Source organism: Anguilla rostrata, chromosome 1 (genome assembly GCF_018555375.3).
Source record: "Anguilla rostrata isolate EN2019 chromosome 1, ASM1855537v3, whole genome shotgun sequence".
Classification (NCBI taxonomy): Eukaryota; Metazoa; Chordata; class Actinopteri; order Anguilliformes; family Anguillidae; genus Anguilla; species Anguilla rostrata.
Window position 1 is genome coordinate 58,600,138 of NC_057933.1, and position 26,207 is coordinate 58,626,344.

General features: G+C 39.3%; 1 protein-coding gene across 1 annotated transcript; it reads left to right on the forward strand.

Moving 5' to 3' along the window:
• Positions 1-6,751: 6,751 nt before the first annotated feature.
• entpd3 (ectonucleoside triphosphate diphosphohydrolase 3) lies at positions 6,752-24,083 on the forward strand. The gene is made up of 10 exons (XM_064312784.1): positions 6,752-6,856; positions 10,037-10,158; positions 15,102-15,219; positions 15,781-15,940; positions 16,979-17,138; positions 18,712-18,951; positions 19,989-20,252; positions 20,550-20,660; positions 21,221-21,355; positions 23,228-24,083. The coding sequence occupies exons 2-10, from the start codon at positions 10,039-10,041 to the stop codon at positions 23,417-23,419; spliced, it is 1,500 nt and encodes a 499-aa protein (XP_064168854.1). The 5' UTR covers positions 6,752-6,856; positions 10,037-10,038; the 3' UTR covers positions 23,420-24,083.
• Positions 24,084-26,207: the final 2,124 nt, after the last annotated feature.

The following is a 26,207-nucleotide window of genomic DNA, read 5'->3' on the forward strand; positions in this document are numbered from 1 at the left end:
ATATGCATTCTATTGTGTGACACCTCCCATTTTGTCCCCATGGACTTTTATTCCATCCAGCACTTAGTCCTTTAAAGAAGAAATGTTTTCCTTAATGTTCAGAGCATGTTTGGGTAAAATGTGAAACGTGGTAATTGACATTAACATGTTTATGGTTTTGGGAATTATTTTAAAGTCTATTTGGAAATCCACAGTTGCAGATTCATCCATTTGTTGTTGTATTAATAATTCTGGAGTACTATTTCTAGTATTAAGCTTCTTTGAGTGCCCTAAAGATACAAAGTGCACTTAATTCAAATGTCCCTGCCTATGCAATCAGTTAACCATCACAGAGAGGGGGACCACTTAATGCCCTCTGAGAGTATCTGGTTTCAAACCACGTGAACGTCAATGTATGTTTTTAAATGATTTTTTCTGAGGAAATAAACAATTTGAAAGCTTGGTAACAGTGAAGTGGAATATGAATTTTTATGACAGACTGTGCATAGTGTTTTGCTACGGAGGGGAAACTAAGCAATAATTCAATAAAAAAGTAAAGAATTTTAGCTTCAATATACAAGAACAAAATTAAGACAAAGTGCATGTTTTTGAGGTTGGCAGTATGTCTGTTTTGTTTATGCTCACATGACCACTGTTGCTAATGTCACTTTAGTTGACATCATCAGCTACAAATAATTACCACAGACTGTGAGAAGACAACAGTATTATCTGTTTGAATCTGTGGAAAGAAATTTTTACACTTATTTTAAATTTGTTGATGTAATGTAAAAACATGTATGTCTTTGAAATGGAAGGGACGGGAATGACCAAAATCAGTTTATTTAATTTACAAACACAACATTATAGCTTGTTCTCATGAGGGTTAAACCAACTTTATTATTTGTTGAATTATGAGATGATGACTTTACATAGAGCTTTATAAGAATTGTCAGTTTGTGGACAAAAGCCTTCAAGTAAACGTATCAATCAGTAACTGCATTTCTGATTCCAGCCATATTTGTAGTTATAATGTGAATAATCAGTACACAATTAACTGTCTTTGTTTTCCTAGAATAATTATCACCACCACTCTATGTTTTGTTCATTGTGGGGTTTTTGTGTCATTATTTTGTCTGATGTCGCTAATTGTTTGTGTCATGTCATTCTTATTGATGACGCACACACATTAATAATCATACATCAGTCATAAATCCAGACGTGCTGAACAACAAACCACATTTTGTTTGATATTATTGATATTATTTTTGCAATTATTTGATGTAATATGACAATTGCCTCTATAATAGTTTTATTCCTAATAAACTGGAATGACTTTAACCTTGTTATATTACTCGTGGTTTGGTGCCAATCTATTGATGAGGCACAGTCTGTACGTGATTGAGTAGCCCTTTAAAAAAATAAATCTATTATGTGCCTTAACTGTTTCAGTAATTTTAAGATTGGAGAACCAGAAGCCATACGATATTTTTTAATCTGAGTCTGAATTTAAACTCAGAACCTGAGTGGTTTGAGTACTGTACGTGCGTTCTGAACAAGGATGTAAGCTTCTGCAATTCTGCAGAGCTCTCGTGACTAACTCTCCAAATCAAATAGTGTGGATTTGCCTTTCCGGCTTTCAGACTAATGGGTGTCAGATCACACATCCAGTAGCTAAAAATACCCTCATTCACCTCGCAACACAATGAAGAAAAGGTGTAATTCAATGGGTACGTCACGTTGTCCAGAGGTCTCACATCAGCTAGGCCCGACTGAGGAAGTCCCTGCCACCCAACACCCAGCTTCGCTCAATCATAGCAGCTCCACATCACCACTGATGATGGGTTGCTGGTGAATTAATTGCCATGTAAAGCAGATATAAAGCAATGATGGTTGCTCTCTCATGAGGAGACCATATTCCCCTCAAACCTACCCCACCTTTTAAACACTGAACATTGTATTGTCTATGGTTTCCAGAAAATGCTTTTAAAAAGTACAATTGACACTGCTCTTGTATTGCTTATTACTGATTTTCACAAAAATTACTTGAAAACCTCAGCACTTGATATAGGATGTTTAAAAAAAAACCTGTAAAAATCTGTGCGTGAAATAATTTGAGTAACGCTGTGTGTAAAGAGAGAGTGAATCCCTTTTAGTGTGGACTGATGAGTAAATATGTTTTTGTTGTTCATATTTCTGATTCATGACCATTTTTCCCTGGATGCTTTTTTAAACCAGTGTCGTCATAGAGGGTGCCTGAAACACACCCCAAGCAGGTTCACATAATGACTGTAATCATACACTTCCCAGGTGTGTAAAACAGCATTCACAGGAGGTGTTCCATAGGCAGAGATTAGTTCTAATCCTAGGCTACAGAACATGCACTGTTTGCAGCAGTGGTGCTATGATGTGTTTGAGAGTCAAGCTGTCTACCACCGGCAGATGAGTGTACAGGGAAGATTCTGGAAGGGCATTTCATTTATTCTTGACAGACACTCTAATCCAGTTTGGCTTACATATAACTTGTTATCAAGATGGGTATCTACTGATTCAGGCTGAGTGTACAAAAGCAATTTCGCAATCCAAAAAGCAGGCCGGCTGTCTTATGTTTACAAGCTCATTGGGGCCGCACCCCACTGCCTTCAAGGGGCAGTGTGTTGTCCAGTACCCACAGCTCATGTTGTGAGGTCCTGTGCTTGGGATCCAAGGATGAAATGTGGTATGAAGTATCTACTTGCATAGAATTCTGTCTCTGAAACTTCTCATTTACTTGACTGCCGTTCAAGGTTTTCGCTATGCAGCTGTTAAGAACATAAGTCATATTAATTCAGGGTGCTTTCACATAGAACACTTTCTCATGACATCAGCATTTGAATGAGCAGTAAGTACTGATGTTACCACTCCTTAAGTGTAGTGGAATTTGGTATGATTATGATTAATGATTATGAATCATTCTGAATGACATTGTTTTGTAGGTTTCCCACTATACCTTCGCTGTTAAAAAAACTGTTTAGAATCTTCATCCTTTTTTGGCTATGATGGATTTAAATATTGTATGGTTCCTGTAGTAGTATGGGTGTGTGGATGACAGTGCAACCTATTCAACAATTTTTAAGATAATCGCTCTATACAGTTGAGGCCAAAAGTTTACACACACCTTGGCTAAAGACATTCCAACTCAATTTTTAACAACTCCACACATTTCATGTTACCATACATTTCCTGTGTTAAGTCAATTAGGGTATCTACTGTATTTCCATTAGAGTTCATTTCAAAATAACAGCTAAGAGACAGATTTGTTTCAGCTTTTATGCACTATATCAGATTTTCAGTGGGTAAAATGTTAACATACACGTTGTTAGTATTTGGTGGCATTGCCTTTTAATTGCTTAACTTGAATCAAACGCTTGGCATTGCCTTTTAATTGCTTAACTTGAATCAAACGCTTGGGGTAGCCTACCACAAGCTTTTCACAATGCTTTGCTGGAATTTTTGTCCATTCCTCCTGACAGAAATGCCATGATATGAGGAACAGACACTCTTGCTCTCCCACAGTGTAATAGAGGCTCATCAAACGGATGGGACTCTTTCGGTAGTATGACACATTTCCGTGAGTCAGCAGTGGAAAACTAACAATTTGTTCACCCCACCTGTTGTTTTGTATTATAGACGGTGTTATTTGGCCTTCTTGATCTTTCATTTTCTTTTAAATTTATAAACTGATTCCCTGGAGGAAGATGGTCATTAATACTATATAACCCAGCCTCGAGCCGAGCCTATAAGTGACCTGCCAAACAGATAGCTCTTCTCTGTTGTTTAGCAGAGAGAGTGTAATAGCACCTAGTGAAAGGATGTTACCTATTGTGTTTGTGTGATTAAGCTTGGCTGGTTCAGTCATACAGTAACTCTACTTAAATCCAGCGCACTTACTTAAATTGCATGCATGTTGACAAAGGTGGAAATTGCTGTAGACATCATGAAGTCCTCAACTATTTTTAGGGGCACTCCTTTGGCTTCACAAGTTTTCACAAGCTGAGTGTGCCCAGAGTGGAGCGAAATTTCTTACACTTTGTCATAGGGGGGAAACTTCAAGTATTACAAAACATATATGCATATTTTTAAGGAAATATGAAATACTGCCCAGCTCTTCTGAACTGTAACTTTTTCCAGTCATTCTTGGAGGTTGTTTCAACTTTGCCTCCTGCTTGCTACCAAATATCTGGCTATGCTTCTGCTCAGACAGCTGAACTATATTTGTACTGAGAGAGGTGGCAGTTGCAACCCTCATTATGACATCACTAAGCATGGACCTGTTTTAGATTAATTGAAGTTTATGGTGGAGAAAGCTTTTTCATAAAGATTACTTCCAAAAAGGCACATGATCCACTTGAACATTTTGGGCAGCTCTGGGAGGAATAGAGGTAATTCTCTCTGAAACTGTCATGTATCATTTGGCTGTGAACTCAGTTCTGCACTACAGGTGAATACACTCCATTATAGCCAAGTTGTAGGACTGTCCCAATCAAAAGAGAAGGGGTCTGCAAACAAATGGAAAGTATGTATCTTGAAGTCGGCCAATCGCTGGTCTGAATCCTGCTATAGCTTCTCAATGGCAGCAGCAGCACTGAATGCTGTGCCTCCACAAGAGACCTGCATGCTGGGAAATGGCAGAGGTTTTTCTCAGAAAGCTAGGTTTGCCATAAACTCAGCTATTTGGAGAATGCTTTCACGTTGTCAAAATCTGCTGTTACTGGTTGACCTGGGCCTGCAGCTTCAGGTGTTGAGCGCATGAGTGTTGTAAACTAGGAATGCTAGGTCCATCACCCATTTAAAATCATCAAGTTCAAGAACTTTCATTTTGCCATCTTCCATTGAACTGTTCAGCTTTTATCTTGACTCAAAAGAAAACCTCTTCAACAAACATCAAACATAATATGTTTTGATATCATCCCCTGCAGCGTGCCTCTGTAAAGTAAAACACTTCACCTGGCTCAATTTCCTTCAAAAAGGCATAGAGATCTGATGTAACTGATGCACTTCATCTCAACAGACATCATGTTTTCACATCGTAAGCATTTTCTGCAAAGAGCCTGTTGGTGAATAATGCAGTGCAGACCAATTGCTGGATCTACATCTTCCTCCTCCACTTTTCACCGCCAGTCCATTTTTCTCCCTGTCATTGATGGGCCATCATCTGTGGTTATACTTACCAGTGCTTTCTGCAGCAGACTGAAATTAAGCAACTCTTCCACCTCTTCAAAACAGCAATTAATATCCTTAACAAAATGCAAGCTGAGCTTTATTGTTTATGTCAGCTTCCTTGTTAAACAGCACAGAGTATGCACTGAAAACTGTATCCTTATGGCCTAACTGATTATGAATGACACTCAATAGCTCGCAAACCTGCTTTGCCATTGAATTTGTTGGAAGATTACTGAATAAGCTCTTCGCTGAAGATAAAAAATTAGCGACCTGCTACAGACAGTCATCCAGAAAAAAACTGTTCAGTAAGCAGTTCTCCTTTTCCATCATCTCACTCACTGATTACGCTGCCTCAATAACCTATGTGGTTGGCCTTTCCCTCTCATCTCCCTGATAGGCCAACTATACTGCTCTGGTTTAGTATGAGGTACTGATTCATTAAAGAATCTGTCAAAAACAGCGCATATGTATCAAGGGTAAACAGTAAAATATGTTGAGGACAACTGCCAGAATGTTGGCTCCGGCTGACTTTAAAGTTACCCTCAAGATTGAAATTTTAGCATGAAGGAAAGTTATCAAAGCTGAGGCTATTATATATGACAGTTAACTCAAAAGTATTTTCAAATATGTGAAATTCATATGGATTACCCATCCATCTCTCAATTATATATATGTGTTTATAGTCAGGGTCGGGGTCGTGGGATTCATCAGTGCTACCCACTGTACTGATGTGCCCTCATATGGATTATATGGAATGGGGACAAAAGGGGGAAAAAATCCATCCGCTGTGGGCATGAAAGTCAGCGGCTCCTTGCACTCAATCGCTACTTCCTCCCCACCACACCTGTTCCACAATTCGTACTTCCCCCACATCCCACCCTCACTACCTCCTCCTCGACCCACATTCCACAATCAATAACCTCCCCCCCCATTCGCAGTCTCTACTTCCCCTTCCTCCTCCCCCTCCCCGGTATGCAATCTTGCCTAGGGGGCTAGACGTGTTAGAGCTGTGCCTGCAGAAACCAATTGTTTATTTGGGTCATCCTGAGAGTACCTTCCTTAAGAATCCACCTATAATGATTGAAAGTTGGGCTGATTCTGGCTGTGAAAGTTGGGCTGATTCTGGCTGTGAAAGTTGGGCTGATTCTGGCTGTGTCCTATGCTGCCAGATCTGTGCTTGAACTGAATCTCTGCTGATTCCGGCTTTGTGCCAGATTGTGGCACCTCATTCATTTTCATATTGCCCCATCCGGCCACTGCAAACCAACCTAAATTAGTTTTCTTGATCAGATCAAAATTTGCGAACTTGTTTTTGGATGATATCAAGTTTAAATATTGACCTGGTTGTCAAACTGTCTCCATGCCTCGGTATTTTGGTAGCTAATAATTGCGGAAATAATCATTGTAAATAATTGAAATGATTTTGTGTGGATGTAAAATTGTGTGGATGGGTGGTTGTTGATGAGAAGGCTTCACTGAAGCTGTTTACCAATGGTAGTCCAGCATAAGAAATGGGAGTGGCCAAGAAGAGAATGGGAGGGGGCTGAACAGTTCTGATGTAAACCGTCCTCTCAGCAGGGCTGAGTTCTCATGCACAAGCTGATCTGTGAGGACTGTTCTGTTCCGGGGGTCAGCCAGTGATTCTGCCTCATCTGAGCAAGGTGTGGCACAGAGACAGGTGAGGACGGTACTATCCTTTATGTCTTTGTCTGGTATTAGAGGTGTGGTGTCATGCAGCACAGCATTGTAATGCAATGCTAAAGGTTAGTGCAGGGGCATGCTTTAGTTATCTCTGCCTTCATCCACTTGCTCTTCAGCTCTTTATGGCTGATTCACATACTAGATTTATGACCTGAGGTATATGTGCCACAAGGATACTTGGTCCATAAAGACAACTTGGTTGTGGTTTTTTTGCATGTGAATCTCTTATAACGAATACCAACAAAACTTAGTAGTCCCACAATGATGTATGTACTTTTATGCTTATTACTTATTTGAGTCAGCTTGTTTTATGCAAACTTGGTTTTTACAGGTAGCTGTGGTTGTTTTGGGGAATTGGCATCTGTAATTTAGACTTCTTGTACATGTGGTGCACTTTCTTGTGTAAACCAAAATGTGGTTTTTAGAAGTGTGAGGGAAGAACAGAAAAAGTTAAGTGCTGTTCCAAAATATAGATGAGCACAGACCAGAAGCCAGAAGTCTGTTCATTTCAAGAAGGATGTCTTTACTGAGCAGGAGATGCTTTGTATGTGCAATAACTAATGGAGCTCAGTACCACAGGAGCTGTGATTACACAGCTTGATCTAGAGTATTCCTGCAGTGTTACTGTAGGTTACAAGAAACGCTGAAACATAAATTGCTGCTGAGTCTGGAAATAAACGTACCTCATTTACTGACCACAGAATGGTTTCCCAAATAAAATATAAATGATATTGTATGCACTTTCATTTACCTCCCTTCTAGCACATTGCACATATTTATATGCAATATTCATATTATTACATAAAACCATTGCTTCTCCAACTTTCTCCCTAATGACAATCATTGTCATTTAGAAATTCATCTGATATATTATTATTTGTAACTTTGAACATTAAAACATGTATAAAACCACATTTTTAGACACACAAATATCCATGGATAATTACTGTACATTATCTTAATTATTTTATGTGTGCTTCTGGTGAGCAACCAATAGCCAGATCTTGGAATCATTGACAGAGGAAGGGTGATTCGGTCGTGACATGGGTTTGGTTGTTACATGCTGATGTTGCCCCATAAAAACCAAGCTAGAGTGCCGCCAGTCATCATGCACATCCCTGTACTTATCCTCTTGCTGCTCAGATTTCAATGGACAGACTTCCTGACAAATATATGCTGCCTCTATCAAATGTCCTAATTTAGAGACTACAGTCATGTGTTTTGTTGTGAAGGATAATATCAGTATCAGCAGATGTGTGCAGGCAGCCTTTCCCTCTGCCCCATACTCGCTGATCTCTGTGGTCATTGCGCAGAGAACTACACTGCTTAGCAGGCAGACTGCAGTCACTTGATGACCAGACAAGTTTCTCTTATGTGAAGGGTGGAGTACCCTGCTGACTGAAACCCTTCCGCAGTGATGCTGTGGCCAATTAAATGCCACTTTGTATTAATATTAGCATGGGAAAGAATGAGATTTCAGACCATATAACTGCACTGAAAATAAATTCTCTAGCTGGAAACGTAACCTGACAACAACATCCCCTTTTCAATCGCTCAAACTAATGGCCAATTTCATAATAGCTCTTCAGTAAGAACTATTTATCAGTGTAATACTCAATTTCCAATGGCCAGTAAAAGTTATGACACAAAGTAGTAGGAGGAAAAAAGAAAAAACTTATGCCACTCCAACCATACTCCAACACAGTTTCCCTTGACAGGCTTTGATATATGAGCAATACTGTTTTTATTATTGACTAAATCTGATCTGAAACTCAATTCAGCGGTAGAACTTACTAATCGGTTTGCAAATCAGAGCTAAGAACCTGATTTCCAGTTATTTCTCATCATTCCAGATATACTGTAAATACAACCATGCTGTATCCATATGCTCCATACTGCAACAATCTGTCCAGTTCCTTGCTGCACCAGGTTGCTGTCCATACTGCACCAATAGAGAACCCAATGTTAAAAAAATCATCTAACAATTGTACATAGATATTTATGATTGTCCTTCCTGTATGTTCTTGGACAATATTTATGAGTGATGTTTTTCTAACTGATTTCATGAACTGGACTACACTCCAGTGCATGGTGGTTATCACACCAAGGGGATATTTGTCTCTTATTATGGTGTACATGTTTTATAATGATATATTTTAGTCCTATATTTAAAAATATCATGTAGTCCCACAAACTGCAGACAGAGGAGGACAACCCAATCATGTGTGTATTTATAAACTCACACTAACAGGTAGCTCAGCATCAGCGTCTGCCTTCTTAAAATATGTCTGACGGCAGTCCTTTTTATGCACAAATAATGTCACCTATCTGGTTATGACAAGCCATGCTGAAATAACAGCCTTTAGAATATGGAATGCTCCCCTCCACTCACCCAGATGACCAGAGATAAGGATCTTATACTGGCTTGTAATCACTGTATGTGAGGCCAGAGTCTTCCCCTGCCCATTTTACAGTGAAGATGGACACACATCTGTAACAGAATATGTGCACTTTGTGTCCATTTCTACCGTGCTAGTAAACAGCCACATTATGAATGGCCATATTAAATCAGCTGATGTCTGAATGGTAGATTGTTCGGTGCATCCAAGAGTAACTTCAATTCGGCTGTAATCATAGGTACATGCAGGTTTATAATATTGGACTGGATATTTTTGGTAGGGGGGCACTGTGCTGTTGAAAGCATTGTCCTTTGAATGAAGCATTAAGCCTCTGTCCTGTCTCACTGTGGTCAATAAACGTCCTATAGTAATTTTAAAAATGGCAGGGATAAAAATTATGATGAAACCATACATACCTATTCCAGTTAAGAACTTGTATTTCTTTGCTGTTTTCCTTTATTTGTTGTTTTGTAATTGCATGAGCTGTCATTTTGACCATGTGTTTAGCATTAAGTAAAGGTTTCTAATCATCTGTAATGTCCAGGCTACTTTTTAACACGTTACTCTTAAAGATATTGCCTCCTAACACTTCCCAGTAGCAACAAAAAAAAAAAACTTAAATCTACCTTGGCTATTATTGATAGATAAGCATACAAACATTAGCATGAATGGAATCTAGACTGAAAAAGATGCATTAACAGCCGACTGTAATTATTGCATGGACACGGTCAGATTAGAACATCTTTCTGTCCACACAGAAATGGCATCAAGGCTTGCGGGCTCCCTCGCCCTGTTCTTCCTGCTGGCGAGCATTGCAGTTCTCATTGCCGTGGCTGTCGTCCAGGTCCACAAGAGGACTTATGAGTCTGCCGGGCAGAGGGTGAGACTCACTGCATAACATACTGTAATGCAACAATTTTCACCCTAAGCATTGCAGTATCGCACACCCATCCAGGACTGGAATTAAATGAATGTACCACTTTCTAGGGAAACAATGTGTCTCTGTGGAGAGCTGCTTATAAGAGGCTATATAGTCACTACTATACCACTGATCTTTTTGCACAAGCCTGTTATAGAACATGAGTAATTTACAGTTAAGCAGTATGAAACATTATGGGCTCTATTTTTGCAGTCAAAGCAAGCCAACTTTTTGTCCCTATCCATTAATTCCAACAATTAAATGTACATATTCAATACGTGAAACCTGTTTCTATTCTATCTATTTATTTCATGGCTTTCATTCTTCTTCTTCTTCTTCTTCTTCTTCTTCTTCTTCTTCTTATTATTATTATTATTAGTAGTAGTAGTAGTAGTAGTAGTAATATTATCACTTGAGTCTCCGGGTTCTAAACAGCAATGATATGAAGGTCGCATAGCTGAAGCATTTCTTAAAAAGACAATTTTGCAATACTCTGTCATAACTTCAATACATATTTGTTGCATTTCTGTATTAGGTTGCTATGAAACAGTCAGTTTTGTACATCAGCTCAATATATAAAGTAAATATCAAGTTATATCAGTTGGTATATATCCAATAGCAAAAAGACATTTAATATCATGTGACTTCAAGCAGCTGATGACATAACTACCAAACTGGTAGCTGACAAAACTCAGTTTCAGACCTCAAGGCTCTCCATGATCAATGCTGGGGACCCCAGGTCTACAAAAGAAGTGCACAATAAGGGCTGATCCGTTTCAGGATTTTGTGCCAACTTCCGCCCTTAATTATTTAATTAGCTCAATTAGTTATCTAAAATAATACGTCAATAATTTATACAAGCAATTTATACAAATACCAGCTACAGCTGCAGATTGCAAGTATATCCTAACGATTTTACAGTACTTAAGTACAGGAGTGAACAGAAGTAGTTTATAGAGCTGTCGGAAATCAAAACGGTAGGGTAATTGATTAGAAAAAAAAAAACAGCACGCAGACCAGCCCTCCAAGTTTAGAGCTGTGCACCCCTGGTCCAGATGGTAAAAGGGGTAGTGCTGAGGGCCAGATCCATATCCATTTCTGGATTTCATGCTAACTTCTACTTGTAATTATTGAATCAGCCGAATCATTTAGTAAATTAGTCTTGATAAGTTTATAAGTTTATGAATTACAGCAAAACCTGTTTCAGGGTCTGAACATGAAACATATTTTTGTAGTCTAATCTATGGTAAAACCAGCTTAAATAGATTCAGATAAATACAGTCAGGTCCATAAATATTTGGACATTGACAAAGTTATTGTTATTTTGGTTGTCTACCACAGCATATTGGAATTGAAATTAAATAATGAATATGAGCTCAATATGAGTGCAGACCTTCAGCTTTAATTTGAAGGTATTTACATCCAATTCGGGTGAACGGTGTAGGAATTACAGCACTTTTATATGTGGTCCCCCCCTTTTTAAGGGACCAAAGGTAATTGGACAATTGGCTGCTCAGCTGCTCCCTGGCCAGGTGTGTGTTATTCCCTCATTATTTCATTTACAAGTAAGCAGATAAAAGGTCTAGACTTGATTTCAAGTGTGCCATTTGCATTTGGAATCTGTTGCTGTTAACAACATGAAGTCCAAAGAGCTGTCACTGTCAGTTAAGAAAACCATCATTAGGCTGATATGGATAAAAATGGTTGTAATTCCTACATTGTTCATACAGTATTTTTGACAAAACCCTTAAATTAAAGCTGAAAGTCTACACTTATATCTCACATCTTGATTGTTTCATTTCAAATCCATTGTGGTGGTGCACAGAGCCAAAATGATGACAATTGTGTCACTGTCCAAATACTTATGGGCCTGACTGTATCTGCACATCCAGCTGCAAGTGATGGCCTTACATTTCTCAAGTGTGCTTGTGTTTTCCTACAGTGACAATGTGTGACATCTGTTTTGATGTCTGGAAGATTCAGCTGGCTCTTCTCAGGGATCCCTAGGCCTCTATAATCCCAGCAGTAGAGGACCCACACTTCCGCCACAGTCGAAGTCATCATATAGAAAATAATCCTTTCTTTGAGATGATTGTGGTCCGATAGAGCACGATTAGTGACTCTAAAAGATCCACTCCTCCCATGCATTTGTTGTAGAGCGTGACAATAATTGGGAAGGTCACTTCTTTTTTTTGTCCCACCTCAGCACTGGTTTGATACATGGGTGCTCAGGAGGCTGTCCAGATGGTTGTCAAACCATTTCACTGGTTTTATGTTGACACCATCAAGCGTGGCCTCCTTTTCATCATATGCACCACGTCCTTTAGCTTTCGTCAACTTGTCATCCATGAAGGGGCATCCAATAACACGATTCCGTTGTACAGGTCCAACATTGTGGATCTATGCCTTCTTGAGGATCACTTGCAGATCAATGCTGCAAAACCAACTCTCATAGAACATTTTGTGGTACATGTTGACAGGAATGATGGAGACAAGCTGCAATACAATGTTTGCACTCGCTCCAATGTCTGAAGCCCCAACCATTCAACCATTAATTGACCCTGTGAAAAGTAAAAATTGTACACTACTTTGGTCTGACAGGACAAATATCTTGTAACCCCAGCATTTGAGTTTCTAGGGATTGTACTGTATAAGCTGGCCCTTGCCCTGGAAAGGTACAATCTGTTCATTCATGGGAAAGCATTGTATCCATGGGAATGCTGATGAAGCTAGTCAGAATTGAGGACAGCAATGGTCACACTTTGATAAGCTTGTCATGTCTAGGCTGTCCTGCCAGAAGTTGTTCATCATTATTAGCAAAGTGAAGGAAACATTTGATTTTCTTCCAGTGTTGCTTTGACTTTACACATGACACACAATCATCTCTGGTGTTCCTGTCCCAAAACCTGCAGGTCTGTGGCAGGCCATGGAAGCAACATTTCCCTTTAAATTGTCCTCTCTTTGTAGGACACATTTAGTGGCTTGCTTGTGTCACTTTGGATGGCATAGAGATTGAGCTGTTGCACTAGCAAAATGGTGTCACGGAATGTGATGCATGACAGCCGTTTGGTAATTTTGTGACCCACCCTGTACCGAAGAGGATGGGGGGCCGCTGCTGGGGGTGTGTCAGTCAATATTGCATAGCGTAGTGAAATTTTGAAACAGCTCATTGGAATATGTAATGAACATAATATCAACATAATACAAAGATGCAGAAGTAATTAGCATTTGAGTTAAACAAATAATAATCATTATACATTTCTATATGTATTAGTTTAGCAGATTAACAGTCTAACATAAACTACCAGTCTAACTGATAGAAATTTTATAATCAGCTTGAACATGGATTGCTTTGTCTAGTAATGTTCTTGCATAGAAAAAAACTTTTTTGGCTTCTATGCTTTATTTAAAATTATTGATCACAGAACGTCATCACCACTCGTGGCCATGAAGATATTTTGAATAGGGGAAAACCGACAATGTTGTGGCAATTTTCACTTTTTACTGATTTACATACAAGCAATGCGAACAAAAGCTGCGAAATTTCACTACACAGAATGTACACTAGATTTGATTCCCTGATGGGACACTGCTATTGTACCCTTCAGCAAGGTGTTGAGCTCCTTCAATTAATCAGTATATCATTTATATATCTAGCTGTATAAAAGCACTGAATGTGAAAAGAATGCAAACTGTGTACGTTGCTCTGGAGAACATCTGCTAAATGCCTAATATGCAAACATAAAAAAGCATCATTACACATGAAGAGAGCATCTTGGTAGTACTCAACCATTACCCTGCTGGTGTTCATCTGGGAAAACACCAGAGTGCAATATTATATTAGTATATTAGTATATATTAGTATATTAGTATAGTAATATTATAAAATTCCAATAAATATTGTAAAGATTCAAGAGCAAGAAAAGCACAAGCTTCATCTACATGATGTAGAAACAGAAGAGAAGTAAGAGAAGTAGTCTGTTTGAAATGAGTGCATTTCTTTCAATCTTCTGCCGCCAAGGGGTTGATAGAGCTTCTATTTCAAGCCTGGAGTCAAACATCCTTCAATTAATTGTACCATTTCTCTCAGTTAATGATTCAATGATCACTTAATCATGTGCTTGAGAATGACAATATGTATGTGCAATATTTACAGTATGTTCACTGACAAGTATCATTTGTTGGACTCGGTGTAGTGTATCAATGTGTTTAGAATATCCAAAACTCAATATTTTAAATGATGATGTAACACCCATGGCTCATGTTAGCTGGTTAGTAAGATAATTAGCATTTACCAAAACAAGTTTCGGTTCTTAAAAAAACATCTTTAAAAGTTTGAGTTAATAATAGCAGTCTGGTATGAAAGCACTGCGAACCCTATTTACATTGCTTTCATTTTGTTGGTTTACAAGCTAGCACAGCAAAGAATGAACCTCTGAATAAATGAATAATCCAAGTGTAATCTTTCTCCCAATATCTAAAAATAAGTTACAAGATGTGAAAATAAATTAAATCCATTATTACTAAAATGTACCTCTATGTACTTATTTTATTTTGAAGCTTGTGCGTTCATGTATCACTTCCTTCAAAGTCCATACATTAATATTCGTAGCATCATCGTTTTTTTGTTTTGCACTGATGAACAACTCTTAATTAACCCATAATTGTATAACTGGTGAAGTGTCTGTGCTTACTGCCAAGAGATTGCTGAACTCAGGAGAGCCAACAGTGGCAGCTAGAGGATGACTGCTGAAATTCAGGTTGATGTCCAAATGGCTGCATGCACGATCATCTCCCTCCATATGACATTTCTGAGGATAGGTCTCCCATATGAACCATGTATGATATGAAGCAGGCAGTGATAAAGGCTTGTGTACTATGTTTTGGATTTTCTTCTCATGCAGTTTGGAATAGTGCTGGATGCTGGCTCTTCTCGCACCACACTGTACCTGTACCAGTGGCCAGCTGAGAAGGAGAACAACACAGGCGTGGTCAGCCAGAACCTCAGCTGCTTGGTCGAAGGTAAGGAAATGCCAGGCAAATAACTGTTCATTGGTTAATGTTACAAATGATCAACACCATGCAGAGCAGGCTAGAACTGCCGTTTACAAGAACATATTTATCCAAAAAAGGACATTCTATTTAATACTTTGGAGGTGCATTTATCATGGTTTTCATTTAGCTTATTATCCATTTGCCTGCTGAATCCACCTTGAATCCTCACTGTCGAGTAGGTACAATATGTGCTGTCCCACTGAAAAGAGGCATGTGGTACATTAGTGATTTAACAGATCAATATCCATTTCCTGTGTTCAAATTCCCCTTCCCCTTTTTGTAAGAGAACTGCTGTTCTGTTGTTTACAGAAGATGAGATCAGATGCATAGCATTACAGAGGAATTAAGTCATGTGACAGCAGAAACATCACCACATTATCACCAGGCTATACTTTTTGCAACATGAGAGAACATTCTGTCATCTGCCGGGAACATCTGGCAACGTTTGATGTTTTCATCAGTTTGGAGGGTACAGCACTACTGGATGCCTGGAGCAGGTTCTGAGCTGGTTCTGCATTTCATCTTCAGGTCCTGGTATCTCCAGCTTGGGCCAGGACTCAATTCAGGACCAAAAGACCTGGAGCTCCCTGAAGAACTGTGTGGCTAAGGCCAGAGAGGCCATTCCTCCCTCACTGCACAGCAACACCACCATCTCCTTGGGAGCAACAGCTGGAATGAGACTGCTGAGGTAACCAATCAGGAACCACGTCTGATGAGTCCTCTGATCTTCCTTCCTTAAGAGTCCCTGAATATTACTTCAAGTCATGTCTTCAAGTGAAGGGATTCCTGATTCAATCTGTAGAATTACACCAGGAGGAGGAACACAGTAATGCGTGCCTTTGCATGCTAGCACTCTGTTCAGAAACTTTATTTGCACTTAAACTTAAAACTGTTGACAAAACTGTCATTGGAGTGTGCTACAATTCATAAATATGGATTTACAATGTCATTAGGCTTCACCTCCAGTATGTATCTCACCCGTTTAAAATCATTTTGGTTAAATAGACTGCTTAACAGAGTTACATTGTTACAGAAAAATACAATGGTTTGGGGAGACTTGACTACATGGTCTGATATGCATCATGCGTATAGCCATTGAACTATGCACACATTTTTCTTTATTGTGTATTACCATTATTGAACATAGCAACACACTGTACAATAAACTACATTAATTTTCACCAGGCATTCCTCTTTGATTCTTACCGCTGCACACCTAGCAGTTTTAAGGTCCTAACACACACATACATACCATAGCAAGATACACAATTGTATTTATACAGGCTACACAAGCCTGAGACACGTCCGCATCTACCAAGACACATAGCGATTTGTATAGACTCACACTACTCCTTCATCTGAGCATAACTGTTAACAAAGAGGAAAGGTTAAAACACTGTCGTCAGATAACTGAGATATCATTGAGTTAATCCTGTTCCAGTAGAGTCAGGAGACTACACTCAGTTCCTTTGCTCAGATACTTTCGCTGCTTGGTGTATCTGAACAGTTTCTTACAAGTATAACAGTTCAATGAACTTCAAATTCAATTAAAACCAGGATAAAAGGTGTGCTTGCACCTAGCATGTCCCCATTACATAGGAGACTGTGGCTTTATGCTGAATGGCTACTGCATCAATTACATCAGGACCAGGAGAAAAATGTGTCTCCCTAGATACTACCTCATGGTGCCATGATTGTCCATGTCTCTTCTTCATCTTTGTGCTAGATCTCAGAATGAAACAGCCTCAGATGAGATCTTACAGTCCCTGGAGAACTACCTGAAGGGTTTACCTTTCAGCTTCAGGAATGCTTCCATAATCTCTGGGGAAGAAGAGGGGCTCTATGGGTGGATCACAGCCAACTACCTGAAGGGAAATTTCCTGGAGGTCAGGTGACCCTCAGACACAGTTGCCACTATGTGTATAGGGGGTGGGGTGGTGTTGGGAAGCAGACAATGTCTGCAATTGACTTTCATTCAAAACTGGCCATTTTCACTTTTATTAGGATATAGTTTTCCTTCTTGTCTCAAATTAGTTTTGATTTTCTAAATAATAGTATATTAGTCTAACTCCATACTTTTTTTCCTTTCATTAATCACTTGTGCAAGTGTAGGCTACACTGCTTCAAAAAATTAGGTAAAGTAAGGTAAATATAGTTAGCTATAGCTAGCCAGCTTGTTAACTTAGTTTAATGTAATGATTAAACAGATATTTAATTATAATTTATGTTTTCAAACACTGTGATAATGAAAATTCCTAAAATGCCTGACAGGACTTCATTGCTACATACAAACTAGCTGTATTTTTATCCAGTGTTTAGGTTCACTTACACAGAGCAACAATGTATTTCCCTCTGCCAGTATCAATGGATGTGTGATGGTAACAACATTGTGCAGAAGCCGAGAGGGCTGCTCCTGTGTCTTTAGTCTATCAAGTGGTTCTGGTGTTTTGGCTACCTGGGAGAGCAGCAGGACCACAGACAAATTTCCTTCAATCCTGCAGAGTGAATTACCATAAGCTTCCTTAAGTGATTTTTGAGTAAAGGACAATGAAAGACACTGTTTTCTCCCTGCTGTGGATGTGGCCTCGTGATGATGTGATGATGTGTATGTCCCTTTTTAAATATGGGTGATGTACCACTGAAAAGGGATCTCACAGCCAATACAAAGTTGTAAAGTTAAAACAAAGATAGATAATTCCTTTTCTGATGGCTGTTGAATAGGGAAATAAATACTTTGTGATGCAGCTTGAGACATGCCTCTTGAAATGCTATTTGGTTTTGCTTGCCTAAATTGTCCACCCTTGCCATTCCTACTGCTGTTTAAAGTCCAGATGTATTTGAAAGCCTTGAAAAATATTTTACATCGATTAATAATTTAATATGGTTTTAGGCATACAGTAGACACAACATTTAGATTCAAAATCAGTTTCTTTGCGAAACCCATCTACTACTGCATGAGGTTCTGGAGGCAGTCAGCTATATAATGTATGTGACAAACACAGATTCCCTCTATGCTGTCTGGTACATCCATGTGATTTTTATAAACAAACTCCACCCATTTTTGGTTTATAATGGGCTCCTTTGGTATCGTGTGAAATGAAGTTCCTACCTTGGTATTTTGTTGTAAAACTGCGCAGTCTGCGATGTTCAACACACCAACTGTCACAACAATGTCATTGATTAAGCTTTATGTGCACCAAGGTTTTCAGTTTACTGCATTGCTCTCATGTAATTTGCATATCTTTGCAAAGTGGACAATGATAAGTTCAACATATTTGTGACATCACAAATTGTGCTCATACGAGTACGTTTCCAACTCAGATTTCAGGGAAGTATGGAGAAGCTCTCAGGTGACAGTTAACCATAAAAAAACAACAATCTGAGTGAAGGGCTTTTTAAAAAATGATGATAGCATGCTGTTGCTGAGTTGTTGGTTAGAGAGTCTGTCCCCTTTTGCAGAGAAACCTGTGGAACCTATGGGTGCGCCCTCATGGAGGTGAGACTATCGGATCAATGGACTTAGGGGGTGCTTCAACCCAGATTGCCTTCAACACCCCCTTGGATGAGGGTGTCGGCGCAGAGGGATTTATACGGGTTTGGCTCTATGGCTATGGGTACAATGTCTACACCCACAGCTTCCTCTGCTATGGCAAGAATGAGGCGCATAAGAGGGTTCTGGCTGCTCTGGTGCTGGCAAAGGTACAGTACCGCCTCCCTCTTCTTTCCAGCACTGCCTTTGTTTGGATTGGATTGTTTTTTTTTTGTTTTTTTAACAATCAGTCTGAAATTGCATGATCTCCATTTGTCTATTCAGAATGATGATTGACCTTTTATGTTAAGTGCCTGGCCTGGTTTCATTATAATTAATGCATGTCTGTGTCTAGAAAGCCCATTAATGCCCCAGTGTAGAAATACATGGCATCTACCATATCCTGGGCTATGGGACAGTGCTGGCTTTGAGAGACCAGACAGAGTGCATTAATGGATCAGCATATTGATCGTATAATTTCAGATTGTTTTCCTGTCTTAAAGATAAAATGCCTATGGTGCACTTTCATGGTGCCTGTATTTTTTGACAGGTGACTGCGGGAAGATCTTTGAATCCCACCTCATTAAACATGCCCTTAACTAAGACCAAAGATTTATTCTCAGTTGACCTGGTTTTACAAACCAAATGTGGCAAACCATATACATACTTCTATCTCTTGCCCACTGAGAAGGAAAAGGTTATATCCAGATACATCACTTTTTTTTTTTTACTGTGTCAAATTTTGTATCTACACAGTGTCTACACCCTTGCACTAATGAAAGAGGTTAAAGCTATTCACATTTACAGTTCACAGTTATACCACCCTGTAACTGTAAAAGTTTAGTAGGGTTGAGATTAGTTATTTCTTGAATGGCAGATCATCTAAATAAGTTGTTGGTGTAAGTGATGTTGATCAACCAATAGGGGCATTCTTCCTCTAGACCAGTGGTTCCCAAACCTCCCCTCGGTTACCCCTACCTCATGCACAGCTGATGCCACTAATCAAGGCCTTGATTAGTTGCATCAAGCGTGCTTGAGGTGGAGCACATCAAATACCTGGATCTGGGTGGGGGTGCCCAAGGGGAGGTTTGGGAGTCACCAAATAAATCCAGTACCTTATGGCTGGCGAAATCTTCAGCAAGCTCAACTCTTCACATTTATCTCATGAAAAGTGTTCTTCATAAATGTTTTTTTTTTTCTCCCACAGAAGTCTCCCTCTAAGACAGTGGAGAATCCCTGCTTCCCTGTAGGCTATAGGACTAACATGTCAGCTGCAGACATTTTTGGGAGCCCCTGCACTGAGCAGCGCCCAGTCTATGCCCCACATGAACAGTTTCTCCTGGTGGGCACGGGGGACCCTGCAGGCTGCAGAGCTGTTGTCCATACTATATTTGACCTGCAATCCTGCCATGGCCTGGCCAATTGCTCCTTCAATGGCGTGTACCAGCCTGCCCTGTCTGGACATTTCCTGGTAAAGACACAGGCAAATCTTAAGCAGAAATCAATGTTAAAGGGGGGCTGTATCATGTATTGGGTTTAGCTCACTTGGACATAATAAAAGTTAAATGAACATTTATTATACATAGATTTCCTCTTGCTTTCTATAAAATAGTCAGGTAAAATGCCTTTTAGCATTCAGATCACTAGGGTTTGTCTTATCTTTACCAACTAGTCTCATAGCTGATAGACAGGTCTGATTTGTATGTATGTGCGTGAATTTTAATTAATTTATTACATCCAGAATCACAGAAAGTATATGTTATTACAGGCGTATGCTGGATTCTACCACACGGCAAATGCTCTAAAACTTAACCGCTCTTTCACTCTGGATTTATTCAACTCCACTACATTTGCCTTCTGCTCAAAAAACTGGACAACAGTGAGTGATTTTGAGTATACATAACCACTTCTAACATTAAAGAATACCTAATACTTTTTATAAATATAACACAAGTACAAGAAACTTTAACGGAGCCCACAATAAGGCGTAAAATTATTAACTTGATAATAATATATTATTAACTAGTAACTATTAAACTGACAAAAGCATTGTGTTGATCTCATCAAAATATTGTTTTTGTTTTCTTTTTCATTTGCTTTTATTTTTTACTTTAAAGCATGTTCTTCAGTCATAAAGCCACAGAACAAAAACATACAGTATTAACAAAATCAATAACATTTCATAACATGGCGAATTTAGAATTTGAGCATGTTGTCATTTACAAAATTATAGTGTACCTGTAGTCACAAGTCTTTCATGCCATCCACCAAACAAATGCCCCCACAATACAGTACTTTGTGAGTAACTACAGTTGCATGGGTCTCAGTTGCACATGTCAGCAAGTGGGTAATTCTGAAATAAAGTACAGAATATAGTCCAGTTTTTTCACAGTAGATTTTGATATACAATTTGTAATGGGAGGCTCTCTTTCTTTTTAGCTTACAGCAAATTATGAAATAAAGGAGAAATACCTGATGGCTCACTGCTTTTCAGCAAACTATGTCTACACTCTGCTGGTTGAGGGATACAAATTCACTGCTGAGACGTGGAATAACATTCTATTTGAGAAAACGGTGAGTGTGTCCGACTGTATTCCAGCTCTATGTTATATTCTGTGTTATATTTTGCGCATCCCATTCAATACAGTATTTAGTTGCTACAGTTTTCATCACTCTTGCGTGTGTTTTATAACTCACAATTATTCTGTAATTATATAGCATATAGTGTACAGTATATTTCAGTTGTTGTCCAGTATTAGTAATATGTATCCATTCAATGCATTCAAGGGTTTTGAAATTAGTTTTCCCTTCACAATACCAGAACTCTGGATAAAATGGGGTTATATACTGTATATCCAATCCATTATGGCAGTGGTTCTCGGCCCTGGGGGAACCCTGTGTATGCTGGTTTTCATTCCAATTAACCAAAATTTCTGTCCAGAATTGTAACAAGCTGTTCATTTTTCTTCATTAGATGCTTTTCATATTTTTATGGATTATTTACTCTCTTAAACCACATTGTGTCACAAATGGCTGTGCATGCCACAAAGAATGAAAGTCCCATATTCGTATTGTGCTATATTGGTAACAATTACATACAGTAAGAAGACGTAATGTCACATCCAGACTTGAGGTGAGAGTAGTGCTGCCCCTCTTCAGGCATTATTAGGCTTCCACAATAATGGCAAGGATGCAAAAACACTTGTCAGCATGATTAAATAGGGGTGGTAGGGAAGGGTCTATATTAGTGGTAATCTGGCAAAGATCTAGCGGTGCAGCAGGTACCTTTGGTGGGGCTATTTTTCTATGTGAGGCCCCTTAGATGTCTCCTCAAACTGAAACATGCCTCAGGCAATGGTTCAACCCCAACTTTGGCTTGGGCCCGGGGGACTACAGGATATGACACTTGTACATTCACCATATTATTAGTTATGTCAATATGGGCAAAACTCAACCAAGAATCAAATCACTCTGTAAATTTGTCACCACTCCCACCTGCAACAAAAAAGCACTTGCCCATCAATCATAACGGTCACATCTGCTGTAGGGTACTGATGGGTAACCCCATGCCCACATTGAACGATGATCTAGTGGCTACAATCAACCGGAATGTCTCTGCCATGCTCCCACATAATCAGAGTGCTTCTTGGAGGTCTGGGTAGTGGTTCGAAACCTCCTCATCCCAGGTACTGTAAGCTTCCAGAGCTGTACCCATAAGTAATGGGACCAGACAACACACCCACTTGGTTTCGAGCCAAACCCAAACCTTCACTATTCACTCAACTCACAACAGGTAGTTTTTGATGTTGTCCCTGGCTTGGAAAACAGGCATCTTGGGCACTTTGCGGTGTGCAATGCTGGAATTTTCTACTTTGCATACCAAGTTTAATTTCAGATTGGACAAAGTATTATGTTCTCTTTTCAGCAGAGGGGAACCTTTCACACGTAAATTTCCTGTCAGTATCATATAGCTCTATATATAATTAATCACAGTTTCTTAATATTCCCTAGTACTTGTGACTATGAAAATATCATGCAGTGGCACTCTACTTCTACACCAGAAATGTTTTCATACCCTCAGATCACACTAAATGGCCAAGTTCATTTTACTTTCACGTTTATACATAGCTGATAATCCCTTTGTAAACGAGGACCATTATTTCTATTCCATCTCTAAGTCCATACATTTACTGAATTTACTTTTACTTTTAGTCATCTTTGTTTAAAATGTAGCAATTTAGTAAACCTTTGCCAGTGAAATGGGCTACTTTTGAACTTGCAGAATACTTCGTGCAGTAGAGAAACTGGTAACCTGACAGAGAGAGTTGGCAGTACTTGTGTGTCTTTTAGAGTGTGTGTCAAGACCTAACCATGAAACAAAAAATGTTTGTCTCTTCTGGATCTCTATGTGCGACGTCTAATGATATATCCCTTCCTTACCCCCAGGTGGATAAGAGCGATATAGCCTGGTCTCTGGGCTACATGCTGACCCTCTCCAACATGATCCCTGCAGAGCCGAAGCTCTTGAGGCTACCCATGGATAACTCGGTATTTGCAGGTCTACTATTCATGTTCTCCTCTCTAGCCATCCTTAGCCTCATGTTCCTCATCATTTCACTGGTGCGTGTCTGTTACTAATGCCCACCGGGGGGCAGTGCAGAGATTCCATGGACTGTCAGGGAGCTCATCCTCAGGCCAGGATGGTTTAACAGGACAAGAGGGAGAACTGCGGAATGGTACATTGGAGGCCACCAAACTGAGTATAACAGCTTTGTGTTTTGCTTGGGTTTGCAAATGAAGGAAGGGAAAAGTACTGTTAAAATTACACTACATTCCATCACGTAATTAGCCCTACTGGATGCCCAGCATTTGTGAACTAGCTGGAAAATATGATATTGGATGCACAGTCTTCTTTATCTAAAAATGCTGAACCGTAACCAAAGCACTTTTAAACAATGCGTTTTTGCTTATTTTGTTCCTGTTTATTCTGGAGGGCATGGCACTAAAGACCAAAGACATTCATACTTTAATCAGTCTGTGATCCAGGCCGGCAGAAATAATCTACCACAGATATATTTTTGTGGTAAAGAAAAGCAAGCATGGTAGAATAATCTGTGATGAATCTCATTTGCTTCTATGCCTGTTTAATGCTTCACTGCATTGCACTGCATTATATTTTTTTGGACAACAGTTCTTCTTGCCTATCTCTGGTTCATTTAATGTCTGCAAGACACAAGCTGTATATACATTTTGTTTGTATGTATATGATGTATATTCAAATAAAGTGATGAGTGACTACCTACATCCAAAAATGGGATGTAATTTCCATTTTGCTGGAATAAACTCTGTAGCTCAATACCCTTTGGTTTTTCAAATAGGACTGCTCAATAATTGAAAGTACAGGGAAAAAAAAGAAGAAATATGGCAACTTGGTTTCTCTTTGTAATGAACGAAACAATGCTGATACTGTTTATAGAGAATATGCCTGACCATTAGGATTTCATTCACAACTGGAACCAATTAGAATTTGCCAAATTTCAGAAACAACCAAACTCGTATTTGCCAGAAGGGGGCGCTGTTGTGCCATTGACATTACTTCAGTGTGGAAATGGCGAGCCGGCAGGGGGCACTCCTCTCTAAAGCATAGACCAATCCATACTTTGACAATCATAGACAGTGTTTTCAGACAGACAGTATAAGGGATTTCATCATGAGTCTACAATGCATTGTGTGGTTTTAAGGCCCTATGAATATGTTAGAGAATTGCTGAAAATATACAGTATATATGAAGTGATGCATGGGTTTGAAATCCTGGAGATGATGAGGAATTACTCACACTACTGAGCCAAACCAAAAGCCTTTCATTCCAGCTGACAACTTCCTGGAAGTGGCAACCTCGCAAGCTGTGTGTTTCTGCAACAGAATGTGGAAAAAAATATTTTTAAGCAGGCTTGCATCCATCCCTGAACTCTGATACAAGAACAGAAACAGCTGTGCTTGTCGACATATTTTATTTACAGTAATTGCTTCCTGAAATAGAAGCACTCAGAGGATGGATCCACAGATGGTTCTGGATGATTCTTTGCTTGTGGTCTGATTGCTCAGGAAACAATGCAGAACCAGGCAGGTTAAAGTCTGATTGGGAATTCAGACAGGACACCAAGGAATCCCCTAATCTTTTGTGGGATCTTCATTTATCACAGTGAGTCAGGACCTTGGTTTAATGTCGCCTCCTGCAGCACAGTGTCCCCATTGCCATAGTGAGTTACTTGGGTGTATTTGACCAGAGGAACATTGCCCCTTACTGACTCACCAACACCACTTCCAGCAGTAACTAAGTTCTCCAAGGTTCTCCCATCCAATTACTAACCACATTCACACCTGCTTAGCAGCCACTATTAGGTAAGAGCAGGGTAAAACCACTGTCTGTAACATACAGTTCTGAAGTACACATCAGACCATAGTGCTATGTTGTATGTTTGTGTTGAATGTTTTTATTAATGGGTAGGATTGCAGTGTGTCACCTGGGATTCAAACGATTAAGCTTGTAGTTACAGGCTGCAAATAATTGAATAGCACAAAATAAGTTTTTTTTTTTCTTCAAGTTTGTGTACTGTTATTTCCCTATGCAATACCATATTTGACCTCATGTAGCTATTCTGCCATTAGTGGTGTCATCAGTTTTGCTTAGCAAGACGAGCTCAGATTATATTTGCTTCAGCACCACTTTGGCAATGTAATGGCAGGTGGCTGCAGATTACAACACCTCAAAGCTTTACCCGTTCTGTTGATGGGTTCAGCCAGGTACACCCAGTAATATGTTTAGGGCTTATTTAACTGATCAATTAACCAATTTACAGATTCTCCGATTGAAATAAAGGGTGTCGTTAAGGTTAAGGTAAATAAAAAATAACTCTGCAAATGTATACAGTGGGGAATGTGGCATGGGGTCTTCAATATTTGACAGCTGGATATCGCGCATGGCTGGGAGGCCAGTCTGTTCTCGGGTTTCAGCGACCTTCACCAGTCGGTAGAGAAATCGAGGGCTTTTATTATGAAAGAACCTTTTCCAAGCGAACAGACTTTACGGGAGGGACGGCTGGTTCTGATTGACTTCGGGGCTGCGAAAATAGGAACGTAACTTTTGTAGACTCTTAGCAAGCTTTAATGTCGGGAAATCGTCTCTCAGTTTTCTTTTTACGACTTTTAAAAACGTAATATGTAGGCTATTACCTGATGAACATGTACTCTGTTAAAACACTGCATTGTGTTCTAATCAGATTGGCTGCACTTGACTAGTCCCAACGTTGGAAAAGGTGAAGATACCGGTGGTTCGTGAAAAATGCAACAGAGATGTAAAATTGTTCAAGAAGTTGAAATGCATCATTTTGATGGAAAACACTGTGGTTTATCGGATACTGAGGAT